This window comes from Varanus komodoensis, unplaced genomic scaffold, assembly GCF_004798865.1.
Source record: "Varanus komodoensis strain SLA01 unplaced genomic scaffold, ASM479886v1 scaffold2, whole genome shotgun sequence".
NCBI lineage: Eukaryota > Metazoa > Chordata > Lepidosauria > Squamata > Varanidae > Varanus > Varanus komodoensis.
In genome coordinates, this window is record NW_025335568.1 from 49,384,144 (window position 1) to 49,402,361 (window position 18,218).

The 18,218-nt window shown below is 41.7% G+C and overlaps 1 protein-coding gene across 6 annotated transcripts in view; it reads left to right on the plus strand.

Moving 5' to 3' along the window:
* The window catches only part of ICA1 (islet cell autoantigen 1), a 69,092-nt gene that overhangs the window by 19,785 nt on the left and 31,089 nt on the right, over window positions 1–18,218 (plus strand). For 5 of the 6 annotated variants that reach the window (XM_044428850.1, XM_044428854.1, XM_044428853.1 and 2 more), the window contains exons 4-6: window positions 1,646–1,718; window positions 3,082–3,205; window positions 6,386–6,584. In XM_044428850.1, the coding sequence (XP_044284785.1) occupies window positions 1,646–1,718; window positions 3,082–3,205; window positions 6,386–6,584 (396 nt within the window). Of the gene's footprint in view, window positions 1–1,645; window positions 1,719–3,081; window positions 3,206–6,385; window positions 6,585–11,808; window positions 11,814–18,218 lie in introns of all 6 variants that reach the window. The other variant, XM_044428855.1, reaches the window with a different exon arrangement.

Genomic DNA, 18,218 nt, shown 5'->3' on the forward strand with positions numbered 1-18,218 from the left:
AATAAGATAAAATAAATGCCCTTGCTGAAAAATTTGTTAGTTTGATCTTTTGCTTCTTGGCCTATTTCCTGCTTGGAAGCAAATGTAAAAACATATTTACTTTTGGCATGTGACCTTAATTACACCTCTGAGAAGTTGTTCCGTCAGAGTCCTTGCACAGAATGTCTTCTAAAGGGTACTGCAAACTTGACTGTACTTCAGTGGAAAAGAACATATCCTAGATCTGTTACAACACCTTTGGGACTGTGCTTTAAGAAAGCATAAAAACTTCTGGAATGTTGGTCTGATATCCTGAACTTGTTTCATTTGAACTCTTTCACACATTTTTCCATAGTGTCATGAGTGTGCATTGTGCTTCACAGAGTGCAAGAGGACAGGTTTCTACCCCAAGGAGCTTAGAATCTTATCACTGGGGAAACAACAGAGGCAAAGGAAGAAGGTAGTGAACAGGGGAACAGTGTGCAATTGTTTGAGATGCATGTATTTAAGCTTGGCTTCAGGCTGAGTTAAGGAGCAGTGGCTTGTGCCAAAGGCTTCAGGTAAAAGGTGGGTTTTGATGCGTGATTTCAGTGAAGTAAGAGAGGTGTCATGATACAGTGTTCTGGGAGGTGGCTCAAAATATATGGGCCAACAAGCAGGGAAGGCTGGAGTATTCTGAGGAATTAGAAGACTTTTGGAAAGCCAAAAGTTTTGGAAAGCCTTTGTGGTTGCTCACAATCCAGAAGGCCGTACTTTCTGAATTAATGCCTCCTTTTCCTTTCCTTTATAGCCATGTCATTTAACATCTGGGTACTGTGGGTGGCTGTTTTGTGTTGTTTAGGTTACTTTGCATGTTGTTTTCCAGGGTAAATATAAATTCTGTTTTAAGCACATTGAAAGGATAAGTATGTTTCCAGACATTGTAGCAATACAGAGTACGCTCATGAAAGATCCAGGAGTGGCTGTGGTTTCATGTCAAGTGTGCATTGGTGATAAACCATGGTGAAATGTGTGAAACAGAGATAAGTCTGTAACAACCTTCACTTTTTACTACACGATAGTCCTTGATTGCGCCGTGCTCCTCTATTGTTTTTTTTCTTCAGTGACCTCTGAGCCAAAGATTACAGCATGTATTTTCAGCTAAATTGGGTCTCTGTGGTAGCTTGCTAAAGTTTTACTGTGACAGAATAGGAGGGTCCTGGCCTTCTAGTATAGGTAACATCAGGCTTCGCTGTTGTTCACATTAAAGCAAAGATTTGCCTACATGAAATCTTACTGTATTGTGGATGATAAGACAATTCAAAGAATTTTTGTTTATGTAAGCTCTGTTATAAAAGAAGGAAAGAAATGCTTTGTGAAATAGAAAATGCCACGTAGTTCTCTTTTGCTGTCTTCTCAAATTTATTGTCACATGTAGTATTTACTCCCTGGCAGATAAGATTCCATAAATGCCTCTGAGACAACCAAATTTGATCAGCTTGTCTCATATGCCATGTCATTTATAGTTTTTGTATTAGCCAATTCTTACTTGTGTGATTTTGTATGTGGGTGGAAAATATGATTTCATAGTCCAAGCAAAGTTTAACATGATGCCAAGCTAGGAAAAAGTGTCCTTTCTGTATTTCAAGAGACCATATATTTGATTTGCATTTTTGTTTCATTTCAGCTGTTCCATTCAATTCAGAGGACATGCATGGATTTACTTAAAGCAATCGAATTATATCAAAAACGCATTTGTTGTAAGTATGTTTAGCTGTGTAAATCCTCTATAAGTCTTCTCAGAAGTAAGCATCCTATGAGTTCAATAGAGCTTGCTCCTGGATAACTATACCAAAGCCTTCCCTACACTGGTGCCCTCCAGATGCAGACAGACCATAGCTGGCCCTTCTGTCTCAAGGAATCTGGAAAGAACCAGGTTGGAGAATATTGGTATACATGAATGAAAACTTAAAACATTGATAATATTAAGGTAATTGTAAAGCATTCTGCAACATTAGGCAGAATGCAAGTTGACCAAAAATGATCATCTTCAAGTTTTGAAGCTGTTTTTAAAAAATGATAGAAACATTTCTCATGGCTAAGGGAAATATCCATGTGTGATATTATATAGAGCTTATGCAGAGTTTGAAGACAGATACATAACTGTATTATGCAAAACACATGGGAAAGTTCCCTGATGTGATTTGGAGGGGGAGGGGTGTCACTTAACCCTTTCTCTTCCAATTACGTCTCTGTTTAAGTCTAGACCTCTAAGCTGTGAGGGGATCATATATCTGACAAAGAGAGAAACACCATGAGTGAAACAATCGTTTAATTAAGCAGCCCCTTTCCTCTGTCACACTCTGCTTGAAGTTGCTCTCCTTGCTACACATGCTTTTCATTTAAAAAAGCAAACTGCTGGAAAGTCGCCCCTGCATGTAATGAAAAACTTCTGATTTCTTCCTCATCTTTAGTCACATATGTGGACCTGGTGCTCTGCCCCTCTGATGGTTTTATCATGATTAGTGCTTGTAAAACTTGTTCCTAACTTAAATAAAATTCCTGTAGCATTAGATCCCCCACCTCCCACAAATTCCTGTGCAAATATTTATACAGAAGGGATAGAATTAAAGGGTGACCTGAAGCATCCAGATCACTGGAGCCAGATGACCTTCTGTCACTTGAGCATCATGCTCAAGGAGCTCTGAGAGACTCTAAAACGATCCAGGTAAATTCTAGGCACTGTGCTTGGGTCACAGCCCTCTGCTTCATTTGATGCGCCAAGCTTATATTGCTACTCAAACAAAAAAGCAAAAAACCAAAACAAGTTCTCCTGTTCAGCTCAGAGATCCTCTTGCAGTTCTTATTACATTACAATTACACTCAGCCTGTGAAAGGATGTGCTAAAGTGAACTTGATCCTCTCTTTTGTAAGTGCAGGAGATGAATGAAGGTCGATTAGAAATTCTGAAGCAGGAAGGTGAGAGAGGGAAAGGGAGAATATGTTATTGTGTGTTTCTTGTGATAATACCCTGCTTGCCCCTGCCATCACCGCCCCCCCCCCCCCCAAAAAAAAGAGAGAGATAAACTTTCCTTTCCTTGATTACGTTCTTTTTTCTCTTAGTTCTGTCTCAGGAAGAAAATGAATTAGGAAAATTTCTCCGATCTCAAGGTTCTCAGGATAAAACCAGAGCAGGCAAAATGATGCAAGCTACAGGAAAGGCCCTCTGCTTTTCTTCTCAACAAAGGTATGTTTGACAGGATGGGCTTTGTTATTGAGACCTCCTGTCTGGAATATTTCATCATCCCTGCCATACTTTTAGATGTGAGTCCGCATGAGTTTCCAAGCTTTCTTTGTCTCTCCCTTCCTAGCAGCTCCTCTAAAAAGGAGCAGCTTGGTGAGCAGAGCTCTTTGCCTGGGGAGTCAGTCAGCTTTTGAGTCTTTGGAGCTTTCCCCCACCCCACTGCTCCTTTGCCTTGCCCTTATTCGTTTCTTCATGAGATTTATATCCTGTCCTTCTTCCAAAGAGTCAAAGCCAGCTTATGATTTCTATCCCCTCTCATTTTATCTTCATTACAAACCTGTGAGATAGAGCAGAGTGAGACAGGGAGCTACTGGCCAAAAAGGTCCCCATGAGAGCTTCACGGCCAAGCAGTCTAGCTGGATGCAGCAGAGATAGGCAGTCTTCCGATGTTTTGAACTGCAGCTCTCACAATTTCCAGTCCCATGCATGCTGGGCCTGATAGGAACCATAGTCCAAAACATATTGAAGTCACCAGGCCTACTTCCACTATGCAAGCCATCTTCCTGCTTCTCTCTGATCAGCCTGTTTGCATGTTTCCTGCCTGTTCTTTACCTTTTCACTCAGTGCTAGAAGAATAATCAGAAAAGGAAAGGTTACCCCATCCTTCGATCTGGAAGATGGAGCCACTGGAACTTATATCTCCTCCTGGACAGGAAGCCCCTTCTGAATTCAGTTCTGCTTTCTGAGAGTATCTTGGGATCTCAGGCCTTAAGGCCAGGATGCTTTGTCCACATTTCCTCTGCATCCACGCCTAGTTGCCCTGCTGATCATGTCCTTCGTATCAAGGCATTTTGTCACTCTTCCAGGGCTGAGTGTAGAGGACCGGGCTTCACTAGGCAGCAGGTTGAAGGACTGGGCACTCTCTTGTTCCAGCATCTGGGAATCATTCTGGCCCCAGTTTAGGGAAGAACCATCTCCTCCTTATGGAATCAGTGGTGCAGCTAGGGAAATTGAGACCCTGGACCTGATGTTTTTACGGGGGCCTGATTAGACAGCCATAGGTATTGGTTTAGTTATGGAGGACAGAACTAATATTTCTCCCCTCTCTACTCTCATCTCGCCGTTTCATGCTCTGTTGTTGTTTCTGGATGCCAGCAGAGTTACAACAGTGGCTTATCAGCTTGCCAACCCTGATTTAAAAAAGAATATATATTCTGGGCATGGGTGGTTTTGCATTTCAAACTCACTTAATTCACAGCACCATCATAACTACAGATATTAAAAAGGACTTTGCTTCTCATGCTCTGAGCGATCGTTTTGGGGCCCCACTGGCCACAGGGTCCTGGACTTTAGCCTTGAGATCCAGCCATAGCCGCACCACTGCCGAAGACCATGTACTTGAAGCACTTTGAGCATCTGTCCTGGATCATAGCCTCCATGCTTAGGTAAAGTGCAGCTTTGTCCAAATCATACCAATGGAAACTGTTGCTCTACCAGCTTCAGATTGCCCACAAGATCTTGGCTGGGTCAAAATTTCTCCAACAGTAAAGAAGTTCCTACAGTGGTAGCACCACCCATGAAGGATCTGATGAGGGTCACTGTCAGTCAGTGCCAGGCCCTTCCTTCTACAATTTAGTATAAATGATAGGTGAACCCACAAGAGTAATGTTTAGGATGACTGTATAGCATCATGAGTAGCTGAAAAATGCAGCCATTTGCTTCCTACATCACCCATGTGTGCCTCAGCTGGAATTCCTCTGATTTCTGATAAAATCACCTTTGCCGTACTGTGAATGGTTAGTGAATTTATCGCATGAGTGAGTCAGAGTAATTCCAGGTAAGTGATGGCAGAAGAAAGGAAGTGGAAGATTTTAGTAGCCTGTGCTTTATACTGAAGCTGTTCCAGGGTCTGATTGGGGGAACTGATTGCTTTCTTTTGACCTCTAAATGGAATAGAAACCATATTGTAGCAACTACAAGTGGTTCTTTTCCTTTGAAGGCTTTTTCCGTTAGCAGTATGGCTGACAATTCTTAACTTCGATCTGAGTTTTAAATATCAGGTGCTTCATCTTATAATCGTTATCATCATAATGCAAATTAATTAGGACTTTTTCTGATAGCTTTAATATTCCACATTTGCTGTAGAATATTACAGCAATATGTAATTGTGCTCACTTATTTGGGAGTAAGCCCATTTGAACGCGTTGGGATTAACTTCAGAGTAGGTGGGTAAATGATCATAGTGTTAATTATGTCATTAAATTTAAACATAACTAGAGATTGAAAAACTTCCAATACCAGTACCATTTTAAGGATTATAAAAGAGGGTTTCAGCCTCTGAGAGTGAAATAGTTAACTAACAATTATTTGCTAGTAGAAAGACAGGCAATCTCAGCTTTTAATATGCCCAGAGCAAAATGCTTCAAAGGTGGACATTTAGTACTGTTGGAACATCCAGTGGTTTCTGTAAATTAGTTCTGAGATCAGCTGAAGTTTCTTTCCCAGGGAGGAAACGGTTTCTACATGTGTATGTCATATTTCCAAAGTCTAGAATCATTATTATTCTTAACCCTCCCATTTCATCAGAAGCTGATTTTTAACCTATATTTAAATTATCCATTGACTCATCTGCTATATTTAATTTAAATCTGGCAGTCCTGAAATTAGTTTGCTTACCTGTGATGTATTATGCTATACATAGTATTGTTTGTGAAATAGTTGCATTCATTGTCTGCCTGTAGCTGAATTTTTCAGATAATATGTTCTACTTTCTCCAGGAATTTAAAAGAAAAGAAGGAAAACCCCATCAGGAAACCCACTGGAAAATAGTTGGAATTAGTTGTAACAATCATGATTCTTTCATAGAGAAATTATCTGCCACTGACTCGTGAAAATACTAGTAGAATAATACTAGTAGTGGGATTAAGTTAGTGATGACTAAAGCTAAAAGTGACTAAGTGACTAAGTCTGGGTCCAACTCTTTGTTTTCGGTGTTGCCCTCTGAAATGGTCTTGAAGGTTTCTGTCAATTTTGGCTTGCATCTTGACTAAGCTTACTGCTATTTCCTTTTCACTGACTCCTTGTCCTTTGGGTTTGCTACTTAAAATGGGATCTAAAAAGGTTGATTTAGCTTGTTTTCGGAAGTACTTACGCTTTGTTGTTGTGTGCTCCTCCACCCTCTAGGTTGGCATTGCGCACTCCTTTGTGCAGATTATATCAAGAAGTGGAAACATTTAGGTATAGAGCCATTTCTGATACATGGTTAACGGTCAACCGAATGGAGCAATGCCGGACGGAATACCGAGGAGCTCTGTTGTGGATGAAAGATGTGTCTCAAGAGCTGGATCCTGATCTTTACAAACAGATGGAGAAATTTAGGAAGGTACGAACATCCTACATTTTGCTAGAGGGCATGGCTTGATGATGGTAATGGAGCATGGATATGATTCCTCTGACAAGAATGGAACCCAACAGCCAGATCTGAGGATGATGTTCATAAAAACCTAAAATTTACTATGTGGAAGAATACATTTCATCTGACTGGGGATGCGTTTTCTATCCCTGAAAAATATGACAGCCAGAAATTCGGTTAGGTACAGGATCTGCCCTCCATAAGTGGAAGGTTCTACTCACAGAAAGTTCCACCACACAGTTTTGGGGGATCTGCAAAGCTTATTCCATGCAACAAGATCTCCTAACTGTGCATCGTTTTCAGGAGACTGGTGAGGACACTGTGGGAAGCAGGGCAAAGAACTTGACATCCACCAACTCAGTTGCATGCACCTAGATCTAACCCACTTTTCCTAATCAACTAGCTGGAACTATGCATTTATACATCCATTTGTTCCTTGCATTTATATCATGCCTTATTCCACTTTGAAAAATCCAAAGCTGTTAACAGGACCCTCCTCCTCTCCATTTTATCCTTGTAGCAGCTCTGAGAGGTAGGTTAAGCTGAGAGCTAGTGAATGACCCAGAGTCACCAAGGTAGCTTCATGGCCATTCAGAAGACTAGGACCTGGATCTCCCAAGTCCCAGTCCAGATCTCACCACACTGGCTCTGGGGTTTTTATATTAACATGCATCCTCTATTTTATTACTGTATTGAGTATTACTGTCGTAGTTCTATCTTTAGGGTGCCAAGAACAACTGCCAGGAATTACTGTCTTGGACTTAAAAGAAAAGGTGGGCTATAAATGTTTTAAATAAATAGCCTAAAGAGGATCCAAGCAGTCTTTTCTGTGCCAGTAAAACCGTTGTTTGTTAGCACTAAGTTTTGGTTGATTCTGCCTCTGTATTCAGCTGCTTCTGCTCCCCTAAGTTGCCCATTGCTTAAGATCCTTAGGTCACAGCCCAGTGAGAGAGACTGTATCTTCAGAACTTGACTTAATAGTCTCTCAAGATGAGCAAACTATATTTGAGCCTACTTTGGCTGCTGGATACCTTAGGAAGAAGCCTGACCAAAATGAAACTGGGTGTACATGTGGGCCATTTGCTTCTGAGGCTGGGAAGCTCTTGCTTTGGGGCCTTCAACTCCCTCTTCTGTTGATGCGGATTGATTGCTGTGAAGGCGACAGAGCACACACCTGGGTATTCAAGCAGTGGCCAATGGCTTTGAATCTCTGGAACTATTGGCACACGGATGCAGTCACTTCTTAAAATTATTTAGCACTAAAACGGTGTGATCGATATACTGCTGCCCATTGGACTATGGATTTTGAAAACAGCAAAACCCAGTTTTAAGCCATTCGCATTGTGTTTCTGCAATGTTTGTGCAGTATTTTTATTAGGACTGTTGGCTGATTCATAAAAATAAAATTATATCAGCCTAGGCCTAATTTAATTATATAATTGATAACACATGGAAAGGAAAGACAAACATGGTATCCAAAATCCTTTCAGAGATGGCCTTGCAGATGCCCTCCTTGTGAAAGGAATAATTTATGTAACAGAAAATAACTTGAATTTGACATGAGGAATGAATATCACAGCAGTCGAAAGAAGTGAGGGAAGAATAATAACATATAACATACAGGTTTTAATGGTACTTGGAAATGGTTTGGGTTACCAGTTTCTGAGGAAGAAAAACATTTTATAAAACTTTACAAGAATAAAAGGACAAGTTGTGGGGAGGGGGAAGGTTAGAGGGCTTGTAGTTAAAGAAACTACAAGGCAGGACAGTGTAATTTGATGCCAGCGATCTGTAGTGGTGAGTCAATGTTGAAAACATAAAAAGGCAGCTGTACATTACATTCGCATATGTGTTAGAACTTAGTCTGGCAGTACAAGAAAAACATTTTTTTATTATTTTGCACTGTTAGATTCTGGAGCTTCGTTTAGAACCAGCTGTAAAGCAAACCATCAAACGATGCACGCTATAACTGCAAAGTAACTAATTCTTCCATCCATGGTGTGTCCCTCGCATATTGGTGCTGGATAGGTGTATAGCTTCACAGCTGAAATTTTAGTAAGCAAACACTGTGATTCGTATTTGACAAGGATCAGCACAACTGCTGTCTGCTTCAGGTTTCTGCTGTGCAAAGGAACAACAGCAGCGCTCCTTTTGTTGTTTAAAGTGCCACCCTTTGCTGTGCCACTGTGTGGCAGTATTTTACTGAAAGCATCGAGCTATTTGGGGACATACATCTCAGTAGGAGAGACTACAGTGTAGGCCTTTGTTCAGGAGATTGAACATGTGCTAGGAAACCTGTAAATTCATAGGGCCATGTCTGCTGTTAGTTAAGCGTGCCAAGTTCCGCTTCGTGGCATCATAATGGATGGGGTAAGGGAGATTGTGTGGCATTGCATTATTCGAGCATTCCTAGTGCTGGCATGTTTGCAGCCCTTTCAGTTTTGAATGAAGCCATTTGTTGCATTTAAACGTCTTGAAGTGGGATCCAGATTACTCATAGCCCAGTTTGGATGTCAGAACGGCCCACGCCTTGGCCGGGAATGAAGCAGGAGGGCAAGTTCATTCCTGCTCCCCGATCAACTGTGCTGGGTCTAAACAATGCAGGGACACTCTCGCCCAAACAATCCAGTGCTGGAGTGTCCGTGGATTATTTGGCTCTTCCTGCATGCAGCCGGAGCAAATGGGCAGCAGCAGCAGCTAGCAGACTTGCTTGCTCCCATTGTTTTTTACACAGGGTGTAAATGTGTGAAGCAGGTCTTAAAGGCAAATCCACTAGAATCAATGGGATTGAAGTGAGTTGCCATAAATTACACTGATTCCAATAGACCTGCTCTGGACTCAGGTTTTCATTTAAAAAGGGTACTTTGCCTTTTTTACAAGAGTAGAACATCATCGTGACTGTAGGCAACAGTTTAGCTTGGAATAACACACCTGATTTTATGCAGGGTAGGATTTGTATAAAAGAGAAGCTAGATCTGAAGTGCTGATGGGGTTTCATGTATTTTTGCTGTGTGTGGAAGAGGGTGACTATGGCCGCAGTTCTATGCATGTTTAAACGGGGGGGGGGGGGATTCCTTGTGTTTTAAAAATATAGCAAGTCAGAAGTGTCCTCCCAAACTATCTAATCTGGCCCCCGGCTCCAACTGGCTCTGCTCATGTAATATCCAACATGTGGTTTTCTGACTAACCATGCCTAGGACTGCACCCTTAAATAATTGTTGGAATATGCATTGGTTTGTTTGTAGTATATAAGGCAATTAATGACAACACATCATTCATAACTGTTCTGAAGCCTGTTGATTTTGATGGTTTTACTGCAAGCGTGGCTAAGTCTAGATCCAATCCTCCATTTTTGCTGCAACTGGCTAAGGGCACGATCCTATGAATGTTTAATCAGAAAAGAGTCTCATCATTTCCAGCATGCACCAGTCAGCCATGCCCCGACTTGTGCCCCAAATTTCATAAAAAAGCAAGTATTTTAATTAAAGAGCCCATTTGAAAACGGTGTGCTCTGTTTGGAGTTAGCAAGTTAGCACTAGTATTGTTCATCACTTCTCTGCCTTTAACTTGCTGTGAACATGATGGCAATACAATTACTTTGCATCCAGAAAACAATGTATCTGAGCTGTTCTGGTTCTGGTAATGTACTGTTATTTCTCCTCTGGTTTAACAACCAAAAATATTTGTGGATATTGTTACAAAGATCTGTTTTATACTGTAGTACAGGGGAGTGGGAACTCTCTAGGTGCATGCCTCTTTGAACTTTTACGCATCATTGTAGTACTTGTGATTAAGGTGTTTTACTGATATGGGTGACTGGACTGACTACCTATTGAGGAGTGAATGAATACTAGTATTTGGGTTTTTTAAAAAACGCTTCTGTGGAAGTGTACATAGTTAGTTAGTTCTTTGTTCTTACTTAGTTCTGTGTTATGGCAAACCAGGAGAAATGCACTCAGTCATCCTTTCTCTTCCTCCTTTCTTACCCTTCAGTGGCAACATGTAATTTGATACATTTCAGACAACTCCTCCTCTTGTTTTGCTCTTTCCACAAATGACATGGAGCAATCGGACAGGTCTGCCTAACTGAACTCTTCAGCCAACCTCTGTGTGCCTCTAGTATAAAGGGGGTTAAGTGCACGAATTCAACGCATTACTAGCTTAAATAGGAACATTACGGAATGGGTGACCTCCAGCATGGCAGCGTTCACACTCATTGCTTATCTTTTTCTTTTCTTTTTCTAGGCATGCAAGTTTGGGAACATTCTTTGGGTTTTGCCGCTGTTTTTACCTTTTCTAACTCTTTCAACTTTCATCAGCACCAATCAGTAGGTTTCCTAACACCATTACTGGCAGGTGGGAATTTGTTGATCCAACAGAACTGCCCTATGTCATATTTCCAAGGTAACAGGAGTCTTAGGTGGTTTTCCTCTCTGTGAATGTACTCCTGTCCCCATTTTTTTCTATCAGGCAGCCTCTTTTTAGAAGGTTTTTGAAGTATTCGTGCTATCTTACCAGTGGATGCCATTTTAAGTCCAACAATTGCCAACAATACCAAAGCCCTGTGTGTTCCACCATGCTGTGCAGATACAGAATTTGTTCGTGGCACACCATTTTAGCATCCTAAGAATCCCAAATGCCTAATTCTGGCTTGAGAAGAACCTTGTAAATTGTCATGTAAATTGCAAATTGGAAAATGTAAATTGCATTTTGTGGCATGGAGTTGAGTAGGTCCATTGCTCAGGTGTGGATCTTAGCCCTGCGTGATACTCTGTCATGCCCTATTACCAGAAGAGGCTGTGTAATTCAAGCAAAGCAATAAAATGCATACACAAACCATGTGCAAGTTACAAAATGTCCTTTTCTGGGTGCAAAGCTTAGAGGGAGGGTTTCTCTCACAAAGCAATACAGTACAAAATGCTGCTGTGCAGGTGAAAGGCATGGCATGACAGGGCTTCACCCAACATGACGAAGAGCCACTGTTCCAGCTTCTGGGATGGCCTTCCCGGAGGAAAAGAGTGGGTGGGAGGTTGCAGCTCAGTGCTAGAGGCCCCAGTTTGTTTGGAAAAGGTCTTGGCTTCAGTCTCTGGGACCTCTGGATTAAAACCATGATGTGAAACATTTCTGTCTAAGACCCTGGCCTTCCAGTCCGAATAGACCATAGCGAGAGATGTCGCTGTATCTTTTAGGGAAGCGTTTGTCTCCCTGAAGGCTTTGAGCTAGCTCTGTGCTTTTCCCTCTTGGTAAAATGGAGGATGGATATGAGGCATGGCCTAGGAGGCCCCTTCTGACTCACTGTGTTTCTCTGGCTTTCAAGCAGCTCGGTAGTATGACATCTGTTCTTTCATAAACTCCCTCAGCCAGAGGAGCTGGTGAGAGCAGCAGGAAGGACAGGCACAGTGGGGGAAAGACTGTTTCTCCTGCCCACCACTGCCACTGCTCAATTCCTTCCGCTTCTGTGATGCATCCACAAACACACTTTAAAAATTGCTGCTTATAGTCATACTGAAAAGAGTGTATTAAAAATATAAATAGCCTGCAGATTTACTGTGCCAGAAAAAAATGTTTTCACTTTCTGGGGTTGTTACGAAAACAATGGGGGTTAAACAAAGAATATTCAATCTGTTCACTCTTAAAAAATGGTACTCCATTCTAAAATCCACTTTTCATACCTCTGGCTTAACTGTGGCCACACAGGACCTTTGACAAGGCCTAATGACCCAGTGCTCATTCCCAGGGCTCTGTCCCCATACCACAGTTCAGCCTTTAACCCATGAATTGCTGCAAGTCAGCCAGCAACAAAACGTTGCAGTGCGGGGTGGCCCCAGTTCAGGATTCCAACCACTGCATCCCATTCTTGCTCCCAGCGACAGCCTCCTCAGTCCTTTCCCGCTGAGGACTTCTTTCTCCTAAAGAGACGCTGTACTGCAAAGCTGGCAGATGTCTCCCTTGTGGGTGGCAATGCTTTGGCTGCAGAAGTCGCCACCCTCACCTCTGGGGGAAGAAGGTGCAAAGTATGCTTCACCTGTCGCCCACCTGTCCACTGGGATTGAAGAGCAAAGGGCTCAGGGTAAAAGAAATGAAGCACTGCTCTGCCAGTGTCGTTCCCTAGACGCTTTCTGCATCAGAGGGTTGCCTGGGACAGAAAATCAGGAATCCCTTCCCAGCCAGACAGTGCCTGATCAGCTTGTGATCTTTAACACTCTGATTGCTCTAAAAGAATATTTAAAATTTTGGGAGGAGAGGAGAGGAGAGGTCACTTTAGAAGCATGTTTTAAGCTTTATTTTTTAACACTACAAGTGTATATACTATGTGAATTCAATTGCCAGTTACATTTAATTGCAGGTTAAGATATTGAGGCAAAGAAGATCGATAGTTATCTGTATGCAGTCACTTAGTATGTATTAAATGGCTAGGAGGACTACATCATTGCTGTTCATAGGATAAAAGCTACATAGCAGTGTGTGATAGAAATGCCCTTCAAATGTTTAATGAAAATGGTACTCTTTAAAAATAGAGGCAGACTTCTGGGAACATATTACATCATCTTAAGTTGTATTGCTTGTAGAATGTTGTAGTAACCATAGACAGATGCATGCCCTTGAGTGCTTTCTTTTCATCTGCTTCGTTTTATTTTGAAGAAATTAAAAACTGAAAATATTATCTAGGACTAGTGCTTTCAAATTGATGAACAGAATTAAAAGTGCTATTGTAGATATCACTTTAACTGTTTCAGACTACATGGAAACAAGGATATCCTGGGCACTTTTAAAAGCTCTAGGTTAAAAATAAAAGTAAAAAAAATAATGCAAGCATTACAGTGACTATCAGAGGTTCTGTATTACCATTCCCACGTGTATGTGAATAATCAATCTGACTTGTAATATCTCCCCAAACAGAGGACAAGCTAGGGTATTAAAACAACTTCAAACTATGGTGTAACTTGCTGGCTTATTATAAAGGTGGCAGCCAAAGGCTAATGTAGAGATTGCCATCTTTGATTGCTCAGGAGTGAAGGGGCTGTGAGTATTGATGGCACCATATCCGCCTTCTTTTCTGTTCTGTTCCCTGTTTTTCTTCCATGCAAACCACTGACCTTCCCTTTTCTCTTTCAGATTGTGTACATATTTTTTTCCTGTAGGTATCCATGTACTGATGCTTTTCTTGTTGCACAGTTCAGTCTGTTGAAAAGATGTCTTTCATCCACTGCTGGCTTTGTTTCTTTCCGTAATGCCTGTGTTTTTCTTCTGTGGCCACATTCTTGCTCCTCTCCTGCTTCATACTTTGAAGTATGATGGGACTTTGATTCCCAACCCATCATAAATGATACTGCCCCTTTTCTCCTTTTGGGATGTAGCGACAGAGCACCATCCTTCACAGATCATGCAGCACGCTCATCCTACCTCTAAGACCAATGGATATCATTGCACTGTATAATATTTCAGGTAGAGAGTAGCTGTGTGAAATCTAACACGAGCACATCAAATTTTTGCATTCAGTTTTGCATTCAGATGAGCATATGTATTATATATTTTATTTACAAATATATTAATATACTATGATTGCAGACTAGTGTCTTTGGGACAGGTGCACTCCATGGACAGGGAAGAAGGATGCCATCTCATTTCCACACAGCACAGAGCTGTGGAAATTTAAAAAATATTTTACACACACTCAGAGTTTAAATAACCTTGTAATATCCTGGATATTCCCCCACCCCCACCCCCATGAGCTATTAACCATAGTTTTCTGATTCAAATGAAATGGGAAATTATTGTTAATTGAAGACTTCTTTGATTATTTACTGTTTTGTGAGAAGGGAAGAATGAAGCAGAAAAGCCTTGTCATATCATGGTTTATTAAACCAAGATACAGTTGGCTTAAGACTGATGACATCAAAGCCCTACCCTTATCTCAATGGATATTAGTTATGGAAATGAGGTATGACTTTCTTGTTTTATATCAACTTTTTTTCCAGTGGACTCTTGTAACTAATGGGAAAATTCATATTGAACTGTAGATTAAAAACAACCTAATGAAGAACCCTGGAATTCAATAACTAATACAGTTAAAAGATATATGATCATTTTTCCCTCCCTCAGAATAAATATTAATACAAATGTTACTCATCTTTCTTTGACTGTGAGTAATATGTAAATTGTGAGATGATCTTTGTAATAATATAAAAGGCCAATCTCAGTATATAAGCAAAACAACTTGCTCATTGATTTCTGTTCCTATTGAGTTCCTAGGAGGCCACATACTTCCTCTTGCCTCTATGCATGTAATAGAAGAGTCTGTTGTAGAAACCATTTGTATTATTTGTCAAGGGCTTTGTGCCTTCTATATTTATAGGCATATTAAAAGTATTTGACCTTGGCATTGATTGCTTATTATATCAATCACACATACACTCATAAAGCTTGGATTTTAACAAATTTCCGCTTGATTTCAACAAGTGTGAAAATATATCACACATACATATGAACCCATTAACAAACCAATGTTTAGATTATTTGTAGTGACAAGCTTTCATGCAACCTAGGAACATGCAATCCAAAAACTCTGATTATACCACCCACTGGCACTGCAGAATTCCATCTGCTGAAGGACTATCAGCTTCCTTGTCCTCTTTATATGAAGATGCTAGGCAAGGTTACTTTGGTTGAAGGTGAAGACAACCACCCTATGTATTTTTATTTGGAATTGAGTCTCTCTAAACAAAATGCAGGTTACTTCAGCAGAAAGGTGCGTAGGAAGAGTTCTTAATGTGTGAAACATTCTCTAGCAAGGACTGGTAGTTATGGGGTGGGAATTCTTCCCCGAGAGATGGCTCCATGTTATCTCTTTGGTAAAGTAATAAATACCCACAATTTAAGAACACATCATGAAACTCTGGTTGTTAGAGCATAAAACAGGGAATCCACCCATACAGGACCTGTGGCTGAGCCTAGCAATACACATCTTCTAGATATTCTGATACACATCCTTTAAATATGGAGCATTTGAATACTGAGAAGTAGCCAACTGTTAACCTCATACACACTGATGGCTTACGTACAGTGAATGCCCCCCAAGACACGCAAAAGTTGCCATTCCCAGGGCTTCCTTTGTGCTGGTGACAATTCACCAATAATGAACTCTGAAAACTGCTCTCTTGTATTGGTGTTGAGTCTTGGAGTAGATAAGGAGCATGTGGAGTCTTGAGCTAGACATGCTTCTGAGCATATGCAGAGTGATTTTTCCTACTGCTGAAGAGCTACAGCTCATGCAGTGTGCCCTTCAATAAAAGGTGCAGCCATAGGGGGCACATGGCATAACCATTGCAAACCTGCCCCCCTTAGAAAATAATTAGTGCTCCCCCTTCCCTGGCAAGCATAGTATATAATTGGAAAATCCTTCTCAGTAGCCATGTTCTATGTCCTTTATCTAACTCATGGGCATCCATTGCTAATATAGGGCTGAACTCAGAGAGTCCTTCCATAAAACCAAATAAAAGCACATTCCAGGCCCCTCTTCCCCCTGCCTCCCATCTTTCCAGCCACGGTGGTAGACTTTTTCCATAAATAGCATCAGAGTTCTGAAGAAGGATAGAAGTGGCTTGGCAGGGTCTGCAAATGAGGCATTTATTATGGCTGGACAGGAAAGCACCTCTGCTTTAAACTGGCAGCACCACACACAGGCACACATGGAGACATTTCTCCTCCCTTTTTCTTACTAGTAGCGCAATCAGAGGACAGCCAGTCTCTCCCATATTATTATATCCCTGCCTGTCCTGGTTGCGCACTTGGTAGCACAAACACACCGCAATCGAGGCACTTGGGCTCTCTCAAGTTGCTCTCCTGTATGTTGCAATTGTGCTGGAGAAGGTTCCTGAGAGCCCCTTGGACTGCAAAGAGATCGAATCAGTCAATCTTAAAGGAAATCAACCCCAACTGCTCTTTAGAAGCTCAGATGCTGAAGATGAAACTCAAATACTTTGGCTACCTAATGAGAAGGAAGGACTCCCTGGAGAAGAGCCTAATGTTGGGAACAATTGACGGCAAAAGAAGAAGGGGACGGCAGAGAATGAGGTGGCTGGATGGGGTCACTGGGGCAGTGGGTGCGGGTTTAAGTGGACTCAGAGGGATGGTGGAAGACAGGAGAGCCTGGAGGAATGTAGTCCATGGGGTCATGATGGGTCAGGCATTACTTTGTGACTAAACAACAACGAACAACATACTGCAATTGGAAGTGACAGCTTCTATTGTGAAATGAGCTACATTGGCCAGGAGGTTCCAGAATGACCAATGCTGGTCACACAACTTTGCTGTGTGTTGCTTGAATGTACACGAGTTCACTCACAAAGTTACCCTGACCTAGATCTCAGCCCTACCTATATATCATCAGATTGGGTGGAAATGTACTACCAGGAGGATGTGCGTGACACCAACAGAAGTACTCATGATCTCCGTACAGTGTTAACTTTTATATGCGCGTACACGTTCCCACACATGCACACACATGTAGGCCCCTGTGCAGAAGATGGGTGGTGGTCTGTTAGTACCCTCTTCATATTTTTGGGTAGAAGTACGTTCCTTCCCAGCTGCTGGTCCATTTTTGTAGGGCTTATGAATCAGGGCTTTACACTGTGGACTGTGGTTGTGTGTGCTGTTGCTGCATAATGGCAGACGAGCTGGTATTATGGAGCTGCAGTGGACTCTGACTTGATCTTTTTACTCTCAGAATTGGGTAACACCGAGCAGTGATTTGAGGGAACCAACCTGATCCTATATGTGTTTATGCAAAGACAATGCCTGCTGTGTTCCTTAGCGTTTGCTCTCAAGGAAGAGGACATGGGATTGTTTACACCAGGGGTGGGGAAACTTGCAGCCCTCCAGATGTTGTTGCTTTACAACTCCAGGAATGTATAATTATCATGACCCAGTCATTGGCTGCCCTGGCGACAGCCGCCAGGGGAACTTACGGAGGGTCAGAAGTTCTCCAACAACATCCAGAGGACCGCATGTTCCCTAACCCTGGTTTGCACTCAAGCATAGCCCATGTGGAGGAAAGGTGCAGTGCGTCCTCTGAACCCAGTCTCTGTGGCAGGTAGTGGCAGAAGCAGATTATTTTTCCTTCTGCACTGGGAGAACAGATGCAACACTGGTTATAAAATATAGCTCCAGACCAGTCTCAGATAACAAATCACTGGCCAACATGAACTGCGTTTTCCTCTGTTCAGCGTTTCCAACATCTTTCAGTTGTTCACCATCCCCACCCATGCAGCATTATTTGCTATGTGTTACTTTAGGTAGTATGTCTACTCCAGGCTTAACCTCAGCTTTTCATATACAACAGGATCTTGTTTTGCCAAGTGTAGAAACGTGCGCACACACAGTCAATTATATTCAAGCTAAAATTATTAAAGATTAAAAATTCTGTGTTTCCAGGCTACAGTTTAATGGAGCAATAATTGTTTCAATCTCCCTCTAACTTGATTGTGAGTAGTTTGCAAAAGACTTGTGTAGTTTCAGGAGCTCTTTTGTGGCCGTACCATTTAGACTCTGCTTTCTATTACCCTGCTCAGGTTTCACTTTCTTTTAGTGGGGAAAGATGAGAAC